This window comes from Channa argus, chromosome 21, assembly GCF_033026475.1.
Source record: "Channa argus isolate prfri chromosome 21, Channa argus male v1.0, whole genome shotgun sequence".
In the NCBI taxonomy this organism is placed as follows: Eukaryota; Metazoa; Chordata; class Actinopteri; order Anabantiformes; family Channidae; genus Channa; species Channa argus.
This window is the reverse complement of record NC_090217.1, coordinates 341,673-359,619: the sequence shown is the minus strand read 5'-3', so window position 1 is coordinate 359,619 and position 17,947 is coordinate 341,673. Positions and strand designations below refer to the sequence as shown.

Genomic DNA, 17,947 nt, shown 5'->3' with positions numbered 1-17,947 from the left:
GCGTTACAGTAATCAAGACAAGATATGACCAGTGCCTGTACAATGAGATGGGTTGTAGATTCCGTGAGGTAGTGTCTGATTGTCAATAATGACCTCCATATTTCTGGCCAACTTAGTAGGGAAACTGTAGATTCAGTGTTGATGGTAATGTTGTGTTGTGTCGAAAGTCTGGCTGGAAAGACAAGAACTTCAGTCTTGGAGAGGTTGAGCTGAAGATGTCTCTCTCATCCAAGCAGAGCTGTTGGAGAGACAGGCAGAAATGCGCAATGAGACAGTGGAGAAGGTGGAAAGGACAGGTAGAGCTGTGTGTCAGCAACATAGCAGCGATAGGAAAGGCCATGTGTGCTGATCATAGAACCCAGGGATGTTATTGATGGAAAAACTGAAAGAGGACCAAGAACTGAACCCTTGGCACATCAGTAGAAAGATAAGAATAAGAAACATGCCCCTGCCAGGATACTTTGAAGGTTTGTCCCGATAGATGAGACTGAAGCCAGACTAGAGCTGATCCAGAGATGCCCAAGTCAGAGAGTATGGGCAAGAGGATCTGATGGTTCACAGTGTCAAAGGCTGCAGATAGGTCAAGTAGGATTAAGAACAGAAGACTGATCTTGCATGAGCTTGGAAAAGTGCCTTTTGGGAGAGATGTGTGGATGATTTGTGTAATAGCTGTCATTAGTGAGAGTGCAACTGCTTGAAGGAGCAGTGCAACTGAGTGCTTAGTAAGTGGAGAAATAAACTAGTCTAAAATTAAAATTGTTACACCTGGGTTTGCTTGTGACTGATTGGTCAGTCTGTTTTCATGTGTGACCTTGCCCCTCCGCACATGACTCCGCCAACATGCCGGGAGGTTGTTTGAAAACAAAAATATTCAAAGCATGGAAAAAAATAGGACCAAATCCAGGGATGGCATCCTGCAGAAGAGACCTTCAGCTTTTCACAATAGGAGAATCTGCCCTTTCAAGTCATATGAAAGGTGTGTTGTAGTGTGGAATCTTCAAGTAATGTTTTACCAACGCACGTTAATGTGTTAATGCTAACACTAATTGGTAAATTCACAGGGTAAATCATTGAGGCACTGTGTGTGCTAGTATGGTAATGTTAGTATTGCATGCCAATTATGACCTGCTCATTTATAGAATATTCAGTGAACGTACCCAACATTGCCTAACAGTAACCGTGATGTTACCTTTCTGCAACTGAAAAGTTCAGCGAACATTACAGCCAGCCAACTTATGGTTAACTGAGTAGGCTTAATATAATGCAATCATTACTCCATAGCTGGAGTAATGAGTGCATTATATTAAGCCTACTGCCTACCTGATTAATAAACACATAGTAGAATTATCACCTTTATGCCATTTTCAAAAATAAAATTATCACAAGAAAAAATTGTAACCTTGTAAAAGTAGAATGCAAGGCAAAACTGTTATATTGGATTGTATTAAATTGCATAGGTGTTAATAATGTTATGTCTAATTGGCTTTTTAAGTTTAAAATTAAGTTTTGCTTTTACTTTCCCAATACAAACATAAATGTCCCTACTTTTTCAATTTTCAGTAACACATTTATTTTTATTTGTTAAGTGAGTGTTAATTTAAATTTTTTCTGAAATAGTTTTTGTTTTTTTTATAGCATAATGTCATCTTTTTAAAATATGATTTTAAAAGTGATAATTGTTGCGTCAAAAACTGTAAGGCAAGTTAAGAGGTAAAAGGCAACTCAGAATTGAATGGTTCTGGTGAATTTAATTAGCAACATGGAGAATCATGCAGCAGAACAGAACTGCATTAGAAAGCAAATGTTCAGATGTAGGTAGTTTTATGATTGATATCTAGCTAACACACTTCTTTGTCGACCGAGAGACAGGATGTCCTGCTGGGGGAACAAAAAGTGAGAAAGAAGTGGTGTAAGCAAATTTGATACTGGGTCTGCCAGAAGTGTGACAACAGTGAAACAGTCTTACCTAGATTTTGAAATTTCTCTCACAATAATCATTTGTAGTATTATCTATTTGTGCAAATCTAAAATTGAAAGTGGTTGAAAAGTGCTTAAATTTGACTTTTTAAGATGTGTATGAACCCTGAAATATGATGTTTGGACAATTTGCTTGCTTGCTTCATCAGCCAATTTAGTCTTGCTGTTATCTAAAGTACATTTTTGAAGTGAGACAAAAGGTGGCCATTCAGGTTATGGACTTGTGTCTTTGTTATTTACTTTTAGTTAGAAACTTGACTTCTTTCCACCATGATCAGTTTGCACCTTTTAATTAAATATTATGCATATATTCTATACAGTATTTTAAAAAAGGGAGCACATATTTTACTGGCAAGACTTGTTGTGTGTTTAGATAGGAAACACAACATGCACTTATCAGAATGGTAATAATTACTTGATTAAGTGGTGCCCACCTTGAGTTCCTATAGTCATGTCAGGAAACTGACAAAAACTGGCAAATGTCTTTAATATAGTTTTGGTTTTTGGATAGCTACATGGTCACACTCATTGTTTAGAATGGAAAATAGTATGTAAATAAAGTTCTGCTGTCCTATAGGATAAGCCCAGGGATTTGCTACAGGTAAACGTTTCCTTGTATTAATCTATTGTATAATAATGCTTAAGTTTGGACAGTAAAGCATCTCTTCTGTCTTTTCCATGAAATGCATTGTTTTCCATTTAAGATATCATACTGAGTAATTAATCACAAGCTCATGCCATTTTCACCAACCCATACAGAAGCCTGCCAGTGCCTCTTGTCTCTTAATTTCACATTTGAATCCTTTATGCAAAAATGAAATGCAGAAGAGTTAAAAAAAGGTTTATCCTCTCTTTTTTTTTTTTGACGTCCGTGCAAAGGCCCAAATGATCTGGCATATCTTTCAGGAGTTGGAGAGCAAGGAATTAGTACCTCCTGCTGCAGCAGTGGCGGCAGATCTCTTCATTAGTGCTCCATTCTTCATTAGAATATTTGTATTATAAATATGATTTACATTATGTTATTTTCTCATTATCATTTTTTGCTTTTCTACTAATAAGCAGGACAGGAAAGCTAAATGAGAGAGTTCTATATACATTATTTAAAATGTGCTTTAATAATGCTTATTAGAGGGTTCCATTTTTGTTACACAGTGGCTTTAATTAGGTTTTTGTCCCTGCTTATAATAAGAATGAGGGCATCCTGCTCAAAATGCCTGTAATGTATTTGTTATTACTAGATAAAACATGAATAGGATGAAGTAAATCACTTTTTTCTCTCTTAAGTGTCTTAATTGGAGCCAGTTTGTTTTTTATTTTTTAGTGAGTAATCGGTTACTACAAGAGTTTCCTTTTCTTGTTTTTTCTTATACCAACAAAACGTCGTTTGTGCAAAGCATCTGCTCCTGTAAACTGATTGTTGTGCATCAGATACACACTTCATCATTAGTTATGGTGTGTGTAGATGTTTTTTTTTTCACACAGCAGGCTGTAAATGTTTTCTACCAATTACATTGAAAGTAACTCTAATATTAAGTACAAAAAGTGATGGCAACAGAGGGCAGCGTTACTGAATCGTAATGGATCAGGTGTATACTTAAAAGAAAATTATATTAGTGCAAGTTTGCCTACCCCTTGATACATTAATTAAAACTAACTTTAGTTTTTGATGAAATAACAATTGTACTAGCTGTATGTGTATTAAATATTATCTTTATGAGAAACATATCTTTTAGCTTTTTGACATTACAGAATAAGAGTATGTCAACTTTTACACTTGACTGTATATTTTCAGGACACATGGATGATTTGATTCTATGCTGTTTTAAGATCATTGGTCAGTAAAACAGTTCATTTAAATTACAGTAAATCACTGTATTTGCTTTTCTACATGTTTGTGTACTTGAATTAGTTTTATCTTATTTCCTTTTTGAAATCATTTGAGTTGACAGTGAGTGAGAGAGTGAGCTAATGAGGGGAACACAGAAGGTTCTGCCAGTAACTCGTGGATACAGCCTGTGAAAACTGGTGTCCACAAAAGCAACTTTTTACTGAGAGAACCAGCAAGCAACAAAGCTGTGAATTTACTCAAGGATGTGGACACACCTGAAGAATAGCGAAAGACTGAACAGCACACAAAAAGTCTGTGTAACAAAACAAATTCTGGATAATGGCAAGAGAAATCGGCTTTGGACATTTTCTGGAGTTGTGTTACACATATGTAACATACAGCAGGAGATCGTCCAAATGAAAATCATCCTCACTTGTGAAACTCTGATCGATTTTACTGCGTGATCAGCACGCAGAGGAGGCACAACATGATAGAAAACTTAGGTTGTGTGAAATACTGTTTTGTTTACAGCATGGATATAGGCAGTGAATCTAATAAAGAGATTCTATCACTCAACCACAGCGCAGTTGACGTAGAGTAGCATGCTTCACTCACCAGCTTGTGCACATAGCACGGACATTGTACTAAGCGTCTTGAAGGATAAAGTATAGCTAATGTAATGGGGCGCTTGTGAGTTAATGAAGAGAGGGAGCAGCATCAGCAATAAAATTGGTAAATGGGAGAAATAAATAGTTATTTTCTGGTTGTTACAAAGCAGTTACTTTCTAAAACACTGTCACACCTCAACACAACCCTGCAGTAAGGATTTGGTATGAATAAAGCTGTGCACATCTCAACAGTGCACATTTCTTCTATCTGCTCTCCTGTGCCTTCATTGCTCTGCAGGTGTGTGTGTTATTTGTGTAATGTTTTCAATGGAGGGCAGTGACATTAGGTCTGGCAATACCACGGATAAGAAATTAATTATGTTGATGGGATGTTTAAGTGTGAATCTGATATAACAGATTACCCACGGTAAGACCCAATATGTTGGCCCCATTTATTTTAACCTAAAGTAAATAAATAAAAATATGTTCAACTTATTCAGTTTTTTGATAAGTATTATTTATGAAAATAGCACAGTTATTCACTGTCTTTCATGACTGATATAATCTTAAGTGGAATATTCTGTTAAATATGCCATCAGCATAACAACCAGCTAGAAGAGGATGCCATCCCAGAGGGCTTTAATTGAGCCTGCAGTGTGACATGCAATGGGAATTTATGTGTGCGATAAATACATCTTCTTAACACTCGCCTTGTCAATACTATGGAATCGGACTGCTTTTTATCTTTGCTTGCAGAACAGTATTTTTGGTCACTTTGACAGCCTGTTAACTAAACAACATGAGGCCCATGCCCATAAATATTTAGTTTTGGTTTGATGGTCTCGGGTGAAGCATGGACAATAATATTTGTTTCATGTTCAGGCAAAATCCGGCAGTGTCCAAGTGGAATACAGAAAACCACTGAATAACTGAATAATATTGACCAAGTCAATATTAGCAAAAAAAAAAAAGTGCAAAGACTAAAACAGAAGAGTAGGTGTCGAGCCTACCAAATCACCTGTTCTCTCAGCGGCCATCTTGAATCCTCAAAAATATCATGGTAATTCACATTTCATTTTGTGTTTTTTTTTTTTTTTTTTTTTTAAAGATTATTTTATTTCTTACACGACGGTTCATATCAGCAATACATCTTAGAAAAGTTAGAACAGGGTGATGTTGACCCTTGTGTTGCATCCCCTCTTCTTTAACAACTGTCTGTAAACATCTGGGAAGGAGACCAGTTGCTGGAGTTTTAGGAGAGAAATATTATCCCATTCTTGTCTGATACAGGAATCTAGCTGCTCTACAATCCTGGGCCTTTGTTGCCAGATTTTTTTGTTTTATGGTGCGCCAATTGTTTTCTATTGGTGAAAGGTTTGGGCTGCAGGCAGGCCAGTTCAGCACCCGGTCTCTTCTCCTGCAAAGTGTTGATGTTGTTTATGTTGCTAAAATATGCAAGGCCTCCCCTGAAAGAGACGTTCTCTGGATGGGAGCATATGCTGCTCTAAAACCTCTATGTACTTTTCAGCATTAATGGTACCTTTCCAGATGTGTAAGCTGCACACACTATAGCCACTAATGCACCCCCATACCATCCGAGATGCAGGCTTTTGATCTGTCTACATATAATAAGCTGGATGGTCCCTTGAGGAACATTTTCCTGAAATTCTTCGACAATTTTTAGATGCAGTTTGTTGCAGATTGGTGAACTTCTGCCCATCTTTACATTTAATAGCCTCTGGCTCTCTGAAATGCTCCTTTTCTACCGTGTCGTTTTACTGACCTGTTGCCAAGTAACCTAATTAAATGTCAAATGCTCCTCCATTTGTTCTTGATTTGCAGTAATTACTTTTCCAGCCTTTTATTGCCCCTGTTCCATTTTTGGGGGGATCTGTTGCTGCCACTAAATTTAAAATGAGCTAATTTTTTCCATTAAAAATAGTAAAATGTTTCAGTTTTAACGTCTGATATGTTTTTTATGTTCTATTGTGATTAAAATATGGGGTTGATGAGATTTGCTAATTATTGCATTATTGCATGTTTTTATTTATGTTTTACACATCAACCCGACTTTTTTTGAATTGGGGTTGTACATATACAGGTGCTGGTCTAATTCCATTCAAGAAGTGAAACTTGTATGATGTATACATTCATTCCACACAAACTGATATATTTCAAGTGTTTATTTCTTTTAATTTTGATGATTATAACTGACAACTAATGAAAACCCCAAATTCGGTATTTCAGAAATTAGAATATTACTTAACACCATTACAAAGAAAGGATTTTTAGAAATCTTGGCCAACTGAAAAGTAGGAACATGAAAAGTATGAGCATGTACAGCACTCAATACTTAGTTGGGATCCTTTTGCCTGAATTACTGCAGCAATGCGGCGTTGCATAGAGTCAATCAGTCTGTGGCACTGCTCAGGTGTTATGAAAGCCCAGGTTGCTCTGATAGTGGCCTTTAGCTCTTCTGCATTGTTGGGTCTGGCATATCGCATCTTCCTCTTCACAATGCCCCATAGATTTTCTATGGGGTTAAGGTTAGGCAAGTTTGCTGGCCAATCAAGAACAGGGATACCATGGTCCTTAAACCAGGTACTGGTAGATTTGGCACTGTGTGCAGGTGCCAGTCCTGTTGGAAAATGAAATCTGCATCTCCATAAAGTTGGTCAGCAACAGGAAGCATGAACTGCTCTAAAATGTCCTGGTATACAGCTGCGTTGACCTTGGACCTCAGAAAACACAGTAGAGCAACACCAGCAGATGACATGGCACCAAACCATCACTGACTCTGGAAACACTGGACCTCAAGCAACGGGGATTCTGTGCCTCTCCTCTCTTCCTCCAGCCTATGGGACCCTGATAATCAATAATGCGAGTATCAGGGCATAAAAGTCGATCCTTGTGCATTAGTTTCTCTAATGGGCATGTACACTCACTAATATTAGAAGACCAGCATTAGTTTTATTAAATTCTGGTATGTGATAGCAAACTTTAAACAATGTGATATGGGTGCAGCATCCGGTCAGCTTTTGTAACCGGGACTCTAATTTTTTGGGACTGACAGTTCTCCCAATCCTTGTCTGTTTTTGGCTCTTTCATGCATGGCAGGTTCATAATTACAATGCTATGGTCCATCATATGCATATGAATATACATTTTCAGTGAAAAAAAAAAGAAGCACATTTTCTATTGTTAAAACAACATTCACGTGACTGCTCTCACTTTTGTTACATAGGCCCAGTACATTTATCTGACTGCTACAGTTACATTACAGATTTACAAAAATACAAACTCCGTCAGTACAGAAAATGCTTAGAATTAAGTTCAATTTTACCACCTGTAACATTACTAAGATTTACCCATTAATGCATCGATAATCATATTCTTATGGTAGGGTTACAATTCTGCACAATATTTTAATGTGTTTTTATGAGCGAACTGTTCCACTCATTCAGACCCGATTAAATAAGCAATAGGGTTAAAAACTGCATCAGTTGTTCTCATGCAACCCTTATAATGGGTCTCTCTATTTGAAAATGTATTTATGCATTTTGGTTCCGGGTACTGTAGAATTTTTACTGGTCCATTTTGGGATGTGTATCCCCTCCTCCATTCAATTCTGCTGACAGCCTGTTAGCAACAGGATAGACCTTCTATTGTATTATTTCATAATGCTACCATAACTAAGATCCACATTTTTTATTTCTCTTTGTGTAAAATGATACCACAATGATATCACATTACAGGAGACAAAAAGAAGCATCATAGTTGGAATCTTGTAGTTTCCAGTTGTAGCCCGAGTATCAACCATTTTGTTGTTCTCTACAATTCATACCACTACATGGACTAGTGACAATGGTGTACAGTCTGCAGCCTTCACTAATGGCCTCTCAGTGGCACCGCAATGTCTCTAAAACAAGCCCAGACTTCACAGATAGAGCGCTGCAATGGCAGAGACAGACACAGTGGAAATCAATGTCAGTTGTCAATGCATTTCAAGGTCACATCATCCTAGAAAAAAGATAAAGATTTCTGAGTAAGCTGATGCTCTTAAAATTGCTTGAGCTGACTCTGCTTGTTTATATTGTGCTTGTTTATGAGAGATTTCAGAAGTATCTGACTGTACCTAATTTAGTACATATTTTATAGTACTATTATAGTCCACTGCTATAATACATGAATGTGGGTGATGCAGATCCATAGTGTTTGTGTTTCTAGAAAATTACTAAGGTACTGGGTTTCCTTTTTAGGTTGCTCATTTATTCACACACCAATGGAAACTAAGTTGCCATCCAATATATGGCTGCCACTAAAGACTATTTTTCTTTTAATATTTTTATTATAAGTTGATGTAAACAATGAATTTTCACCAAAAGGGCTTTACAAGATGAGATAGATAAATCATGGTGAATAATAAAATGCCTCAACACAAAGCAAATGTTTGACCCAGGTCTGCTGCACCTAGCACCTTTAGCACAGTTGTCCAATACTAAAATTTCACCAATACAACCAATACAGTACTAAACAAGCCAACATAGTAAAATGACAAATGTAGCAATGGCACTAAGTTGAGCACGAATACTCAATGACTTGAAGTGATTTCAAACTAATAAACATATTTGGGCAGCATGGTAGTGAAGCTAGTACTACCAGCTCAGCTAGAAGGTCCCTGATTTTAATCCTGACCAGCTGCAACCTTTCTGTTTGAAGTTTCCATGTTCTTCCCATGCTTGTTTGGGTTTCCTCCAGGTACTCAGATTTCCTCCCACAGTCCAAAGACATGCATGTTAGTTTAATTGGTGACCCAAAATTGCCAGTGAATTTTTCCCTTACTATATATGTCTCTCTTTGTTGGAGTGGAGACCTATGCAGGGGGGACCCCATCTCTTCCCCAATGAGAGCTGGTACAGGCTCCATAATCCCACAACTCTAAACAGGATAAGTAGTACAGATAATGGATGGATAAACAAACTTTATAGTTACACACTGGGTGTAGTCCTAATGTAGTTTTTTTCCGCAGTGTTGTTGGCATCCTACATTTGTCAGTCCCTCAGGATTTGCACATATTTTTCTGATTGTTGCAGCCTAAAAGGCTTGATATTCTGACAGTTTTTTTTTTTAATGTGATGCATGTTGCAGTGCTTTAATGATGTTTAAATTTGCAAGGTTGCACAGAAATCACAGGGGATTGGTTGAATTGATTAAATGATGCAATTACAACATTATTTTATAGCAGATATGAACCTGAAAAAACTGTGCATTTTTCCCTCCAATATATACTGCGAAATGAAAATATACAGAAATCTTCACCAGATAACCCAAATAACACTATTTCATTCAATTCCTTGTAATATTCTAGAGCGGGGGTGTTGAATTCTGCCTGTGCTAAGGGCTCATACTGCAACTAATTACTGATTTAGTGGTCTTTAAATTGACAATTTATTATTTTTGATTACGATGTATGTGTCTTTTTTATTTACTCCCCAGTCTATGACAGGAAGTAATTTGAGAAGACACATACATCATAATCAAAAAGAATGAATGAGAGGGGTTCCTGACATAGACTGGAATCTGCTATTGCTATTGTTAACTGCTAGCATTAGCTGCTAACATTAGCAGACTATAACTATGGGTAGGTTGGCATGATTGGGTGGCAAGTCATTAGCTGCTCGATGTTGAACACAGGATACAGTCTGAGTGTAGTGTTCCAAAAGTGAATGTCCAGATTACCATGAGTGCTCATGGTAGTCCAACCATTCCTGTGTGACGGTGTGCTGTTGATGCATTCAGGAACTGTACAGAGCATAGATCACTTGTGTTCAGCAAATGGTCAAATTTCATTTCATTTATTTTTTTCACAGCTGCTGCTGTTGCTGCTCCTACTACTGCGACTCTATGCAGTTTTTACAATATGTAAAAGCTCAGTTGGATCGACTTTTTTAGACATATCACCTAGCCCTGAGTTACACTGACCTCTGGCATTTATTTTGCATCAACATCTGATGAAGGTCTAATGCAACCGCAAGGGGGCACAAGCCAGTGTCTTCTTGTGCGAGTCCCAAGTCTGGATAAATGCAGAGGGTTGTGGTAGGAAGGGCATCCGACGTAAAACACATGCCAAATCAAACATGCAATCGTGACAAAGACTTCCATACCGGATCGGTCGGGGCCCGGGTTAATAACGACCGCCACCGGTGCTGTTGACCTACAGGGTACCGGTGGAAATTGGACTACTGTTGGTTTAAGACGAAGAAGAAGAGGAGGAAGGTAGGCAGAGAGAGAAGAGGAAAGCTAAGAATGTAGGGGACTTTGAATGTTGGTACTATGACAGGGAAGGCTAGGGAGTTGATCGACATGATGCAGAGAAGGAAGGTGGACATACTGTGTGTCCAGGAGACCAGGTGAAAAGGTAGCAAGGCTAGAAGCTTAGGAGCAGGGTTCAAGTTGTTCTACCATGGGTCAGATAGGAAGAGAAATGGAGTAGGAGTTATACTGAAAGAGGATTTTGTGAGGAATGTTCTAGAGGTGAAAAGAGTATCAGAAAGGTTGATGAGTCTGAAGCTGGAAGTCGAAGGGGTGATGTTCAATGTTGTGAGTGGTTATGCCCCACAGGTAGGATGTGAGTTAGAAGAGAAGGAGAAATTCTGGAGTGAGTTAGATGAAGTGATGCAGAGTATCCGCAGAGGTGAGAGAGTGGTCATTGGTGCATATTTCAATGGGCATGTAGGTGAAGGGAACAGAGGTGATGAAACTGTTATGGGCAGGTTTGGTGTTCAGGACAGGAATGCAGAAGGTCAGATGGTGGTTGACTTTGCAAAGAGGATGGAAATGGCTGTAGTAAACACTTTCTTTCAGAAGAGGCAGGAACATAGGGTGACATATAAGAGTGGAGGTAGAAGCACTCAGGTAGACTACATCTTGTGTAGACGCTGTAATCTGAAAGAGATCAGTGACTGTAAAGCATTGGTAGGGGAGAGTGTAGCCAGACAACACAGGATGGTGGTGTGTAAAATGATGCTGGTGGTGAGGAAGATGAAGAGGACTAAGGCAGAGCAGAGGATGAAGTGGTGGAAGTTGAAAAAGGAAGAATGTTGTGTAGTTTTCAGGGAGGAGCTGAGACAGACTCTGGGTGGTTTGGAGGTGCTTCCAGATGACTGTACTACTACAGCTAATTTGATCAGGGAGACAGGTAGGAAAGTACTCGGTGTGTCATCTGGAAAGAGGAAAGCGGACAAGGAGACTTGGTGGTGGAACGAGGAAGTTCAGGAGTGTATACAGCGAAAGAGGTTAGCTAAGAAGTAGTGGGACACTGAGAGGACTGAAGAGAGTAGACAGGAGTACAGGGAGATACAGCATAATGTGAAGGTTGAGGTGGCAAAGGCCAAACAAAGAGCATATGAGGACTTGTATGCTAGGTTGGACACTAAAGAGGGTGAGGTGGATTTGTACAGGTTGGCCAGACAAAGAGATAGAGATGGGAAGGATCTGCAGCAGGTTAGGGTGATTAAAGATAAGGATGGAAATGTATTGACAGGTGCCAGGAGTGTGATGGGAAGATGGAAGGAGAACTTTGAAGAGTTGATGAATGAGGAAAATGAAAGGGAACGAAGAGTAGAAGAGGTGACTGGTGCGGAGCAGGAAGTAGTAAAGATTAGTAAGAGTGAAGTGAGGAGGGCGTTGAAGAGGATGAAGAGCGGAAAGGCAGTTGGTCCTGATGACATACCTCTGGAGGTATGGAAGTGTCTAGGAGAGGTGGCAGTAGAGTTTCTGACTAGTTTGTTTAACAAGATCTTGGAGAGTGAGAGGATGCCAGAGGACTGAAGGAGAAGTGTACTGGTACCAATTTTTAAGAACAAGGGAGATGTGCAGAGCTGTGGCAACTACAGAGGAATAAAGCTGATGAGCCACACAATGAAGTTGTGGGAAAGAGTAGTGGAAGCTCGGCTAAGGGCAGAGGTGAGCATTTGTGAGCAGCAATATGGTTTCATGCCTAGAAAGAGTACAACAGATGCAGTATTTGCTTTGAGGATGCTGATGGAGAAGTACAGAGAGGGTCATAGGGAATTGCATTGTGTCTTTGTAGATTTAGAAAAAGCGTATGACAGGGTGCCGAGAGAGGAGCTGTGGTATTGTATGAGGACGTCTGGAGTGGCAGAGAAGTATGTTAGAGTGTTGCAGGACATGTATGAGAGCTGTAAGACAGTGGTGAGGTGTGCTGTAGGTGTGACAGAGGAGTTCAAGGTGGAGGTGGGTCTGCATCAAGGATCGGCTTTGAGCCCCTTCTTGTTTGCTCTGGTGATGGACAGACTGACAGATGAGGTTAGACAAGAATCTCCCTGGACTATGATGTTTGCAGATGACATTGTTATTTGTAGTGAGAGCAGGGAGCAGGTGGATGAAAATCTAGAGAGGTGGAGGTCTGCTCTGGAAAACATAGGAATGAAGCTTAGCCGCAGCAAGACAGAATACATGTGTGTCAATGAGAGGGACCCAGGTGGAATGGTGAGGTTACAGGGAGCAGAGGTGAAGAAGGTGCAGGACTTTAGGTACTTGGGGTGAGTGCAACCAGGTTGGAATGGGTGGAGAAAAGTGTCAGGTGTGTTGTGTGATAAGAGTATCAGCAAGAATGAAAGGAAAGGTGTTCAAGATGATGGTGAGACCAGCGATGTTGTTCGGCTGAAGAACTGAAGAAAAGACAGGAGGCAGAGCTTGAGGTAGCAGAGCTTAAGATGTTGAGGTTCTCTTTGGGAGTGATGAGGATGAACAAGATCAGGAATGAGGACATCAGAGGGACAGCTCATGTTAGATGTTTTGGAAATAAAGTCAGAGAGGCCAGATTGAGGTGGTTTGGACATGATCAGAGGAGAGACTGTGTGAATATATCGGTAGAAGGATGCTGAGGTTGGACCTGCCAGGCAGGAGGTCTAGAGGAAGACCAAAGAGGAGATTTATCAATGTACTGAGAGGACATGAAGTTAGTCAGCGTGAGAGAAGAGGACATGTATAATAGCTGTAAGACGGTGGTAAGGTCTGCTGTAGGTCACATTGTGATTTGTAGTGAGAACAGGAAGCAGGTGGAGGAAAATCCAGAGATGGAGGTCTGCTCTGAAAATCAGAGGCATGAAAAGAGGGAATACATGTGTGTCAATGAGAGGGACCCAGGTGGAATGGTAAAGTTACAGGGAGCAGAGGTGAAGAAGGTGCAGGACTTTAGGTACTTGGGGTGAGTGCAACCAGGTTGGAATGGGTGGAGAAAAGTGTCAGGTGTGTTGTGTGATAAGAGTATCAGCAAGAATGAAAGGAAAGGTGCTCAAGACGGTGGTGAGACCAGCGATGTTGTTCGGCTTAGAGACAGTGGCACTGAAGAAAAGACAAGAGGCAGAGCTGGAGGTAGCAGAGCTTAAGATGTTGAGGTTCTCTTTGGGAGTGACGAGGATGGACAGGATCAGAGGGACAGCTCATGTTAGGTGTTTTGGAGATAAAGTCAGAGATGCCAGATTGAGTCGGTTTGGACATGTTCAGAGGAAAAACTGTGAATATATCGGTAGAAGGATGCTGAGGTTGGAGCTGCCAGGCAGGAGGTCTAGAGGAAGACCAAAATGGAGATTTAATGATGTAGTGAGGGAGGACATGAAGATAGTTGGTGTGAATGAAGAGGATGCAGAGGATAGAGTTAGATGGAGGCACATGATTCGCTGTGGCGACCCCTGAAAGGGAACAGCCGAAAGGAAAAGAAGAAGATCTGATGAAGGTCTAAATTAACCATGTGCTACATAAGGTCCGTATCTAGAAGCTATCCGGAAATACCCTGTTTTAGCTAATAGGGCAACTCACCCATTGCTTTCAGAGTAAAACTTGCAGTCCAGACTACTGGATTAGTGTATTTGACTAATTGAGCAGTAAAGACAGTAATTAGGGCATGTAGTGCACCAACGGATGCTGAATATCAAATGTTTTCTATGGAATAAACAAATGGGCTTAAGGCCCATTCTTGCTTTTCACGTGTATTTAAGTGTTTCTATGTTGTTTGTATGCTCTGGGTGGAAATCATGTGCAGCCCAATAATTTGAGTCTCTGGTAATGGTTATTTGCTATTTATTTAACTATTCACTTTTTTTGTTGTTCAGCCCAATACAAGTAACAAAGAGCTGTTTTTGCTGTCAGAGGTCATTATGTTTATGCAACATGTTAATGCAGGCATACCCAATTTTAGTATAAAAAGAAGATGTGTACATGCAAGGGGAAGAGGAAACCATTCATTTAATCTTTACACTCTTGGTGAACAAGGTCTTGGGAATATGTGTATTTTTGAAATGCGTAATTGTTTTCCTCAGGTGTTTTTTAACTGTTTATAGTAAATTGTAAATGGTCTGCTTGTATAATACTTTCATCTATACACACACACACAAACCTGACCTCTTGGGAGCAACCTAGGGATCAGTGTCTTGCCCTAGGACACTGTGACATGTAGCCAGGAGGGACTGAGAGTGCCTGCCTAACTAGATGAGCTTCAGCCTTTTATCCCAAGCCTTGATTCACTCATTCTTTGTAACTTATGAAGAGGTGTATAATTTGCTCTCTGGCAAAAATAACTCGATATGCTTCTGGCAAGAGCTTAAAGATGTACAGTATGTGTATATATTCTGGCTTTTTATATTCCTCTAAAAGCACTGCTGCTGTTTTTCCTGTTGCCAGTCAGCAGTTTCAGACTAAAACATTTACTGTTTAATGGTAACTGGCTCTGAGGTTGGTTTGATTACATGAGTAATGTTGCTTAGATATAAAGTCTGTCTCTCATTTTTTCCAAGTGTTGTTCCAGTTTATTGCTTTTTCCAGTGATATTTTTTGACTGGGAGCACACATTGACCTTATTTATCTTCTGTTTGCTTACAGATATGAGCATTTCTTACAGAATCTGATTGCCAACACAAGTCCAGACCATCCAGAGTTTCAGCAGCTTTCAAGTAAGTGTCTTTTCCAATCATGTTGCTACCCTAACAAATATTTTCTGCATTTCAAGGAAATTCTGAGGAGCTCAACCCTGTGTGTTTTTACTGTGGAGCATTATGTCTAAACCGCACATGTGTGAAGCTAAGATTTATGATGTCACCTCTTCAACTCTTTCAGGATAGTTAGGGTTGCCAGCTACAACTAATGAAGTCATTGTAAGTGGTCTTCCTACGCATGACACGCAGTTTAAGAAATGAGGGGGTTAAACTAATGTGTAGAATTACAGAATGTAAGGCTACTCCTCTAGCAGCAGGAAAATAGGCTGTGAAGTCCTTCATCACAACAGTCAGACTCTGGCCTTTATTTGAGGAACATAGGGAAGTGCCCCCCCCCCCCCCCCGCCCCCCCCCCCCCCCCCCTCATTACGCATTTGTTGTTATTGTCACAGCAGTGCTTGGCAAGTCAAGAAATGAAAGCAAGGCTAAGCTATGGATGTGTGTAAGTTCTAGTTTGATGTGGATTTCGACATAATTAATTGGGAGTGGATCAGAGGATATTAAGTGCGGAGCTATATTAATAAATAAAATCTTCAGGATCAACATGAATCCTGATAATGACTAATTTTAGTCATAAAATAAACAGTGAATCTGACTCAAGTGTGAATGTACACAAGGAATTATTTATGTGTATCAATTAAAATCTCATTGCTGGTGTGCTGCCTTTGCTTACAAATTAAAACAGCCCCTGACTCTAAGATGAAGGTACATATCCAAACGTGCTCCACCATCGCCTCTTCCTCTTCTCATTAATGATCTTTTTTTCACTGGGAGTTGAGGGTGTGTATGTGTAAAAAAACTTCCTATAGCCAGCCTAGTTGTATTGTAAAGGGAATTATTAAAAAAAGAAATCCCAGAAAAGATCACATTGTATGTGATTAACCAAACTAGCAGAAAGTCACAAGAGGCTTGTTGTTGTTGGTAGTTTTTCTTTTGTTGTGCTGCTCTGTCAGTTTGTCTTTCACCTTGTTTTTTTTTCTTCTTTTTCCCCCCAGCTTCCCCTCTTTCCTTGCAGTACATTGTGGATGGATGTAATTGTTGTAATTACATTACTGTAGGCGTTTTCATTAAATAGCGCTAATCTGACACAAGCCTGATCCCACTGTAGTATTCTAACCAAGTTTGACCAGCCTAGAACTCAGTTCACAGTCCTCATCCTGTAGACAAAAACTTTCTCAATTGTAAATAAATGGAGTAAGGAGCTGTAGGAAGTGGACATTGTCTTTAGACTGTATAATGGGCTAGATGTATTATTAATGCATCGACCAGAACTCAGAAGTGATTAGAAGTTGTTGTTTTTCTAAAGCTGACAATGAAAAATATTGCACACACGTACAATAAAACAGTAAGGTCTACACGGATGCCTTGTTTGGTTTACATTGTAATTGTTGTGAAGTTAAGCGAGCCAATTAGGCCATGATTATTTTTGTGTAGACAAGCCACCCTAAGGATCAAGTTCATCTGGTGAGTTTCAGTGCTCAGAACAAAAGCAGAAAAGTTGAAATTACCATCCATCTGTTTGTTATTTTGGATGTGTTAATGATGTACTTCTTCTAAATGGTTACAGGTATTATTAATGTTCACACACACACGCACAAACACACACATACACACACACAAATAATATAAACACTGGATGCTTATGTCTACTTTGATGATTTGCCTATTTAGTTAATTTAAAGCTTTGTTAATATATATATATATATATAATATATATATATATATATATATATATATATATATATATATATGTAAGATACCCCTAACATACAGATACAGTCAGGTCCATAAATATTTTGACAGTGACACATTTTGGCTCTACCCTAGCACTGTGGATTTGAAACAAAAGCTGTGAGTCCTGCATTGTATACTAAACTAATATTCAAATTTATATATATGCAATACAATTATATTTACAAAAATCTGTCTTATTTAGTGTCCTGCATAATTTGGGATTCACATTACAACTAAAAATACATTCTCGAAACTTGGTTGTATTTTACTTCGCTAAATTATAGACATTTAATTAAATCAGTCCTGAAATTCTTAGGTTTATTGGTACATTGTCTCCACTTATATAGCCCCTTTTCTACCTATTGGTACTTGAAGCACTTTACAGTGCTTCTCATTCACCCATTTGCACTCACAATCACACACACACAATAGGGGAGCTGCTATCCAGCTGGCCAACACTCACAGGAAGCAACTAAGTTGGGGTTCAGTGTCTTACTTAAAGACACTTAGACATGTGACCAGAGGAGCCGGGCATCGAACCAACAACTGAGGGATTGGTGAAAGACTGCACTACCTCCTGCACCACAGATTCAGATTTCCCCACTCTTCGGTCATATAGTGAACAAATATTAAACATTTTGTTGTCTTGTCTTTTGTTGAATAACAAGTGTGTATCAAATAGCTATTTTTACTGCCTTAAATTTTATGTTATATTTCCCATTATTTGAGGACATAAACAGTAAAAGCTCAGGGAAGTGGTTGGATGAGTGCCTTTTAAAAGAAAT

At 39.2% G+C, this 17,947-nt stretch overlaps 1 protein-coding gene across 2 annotated transcripts in view; it reads left to right on the top strand.

The window, feature by feature from the left end:
- arhgef39 (Rho guanine nucleotide exchange factor (GEF) 39) overlaps window positions 1–17,947 on the top strand; it is a 66,944-nt gene that overhangs the window by 23,582 nt on the left and 25,415 nt on the right. For both annotated transcript variants that reach the window (XM_067491024.1, XM_067491025.1), the window contains exon 6: window positions 15,316–15,386. In XM_067491024.1, the coding sequence (XP_067347125.1) occupies window positions 15,316–15,386 (71 nt within the window). The remainder of the gene's footprint in view (window positions 1–15,315; window positions 15,387–17,947) is intronic.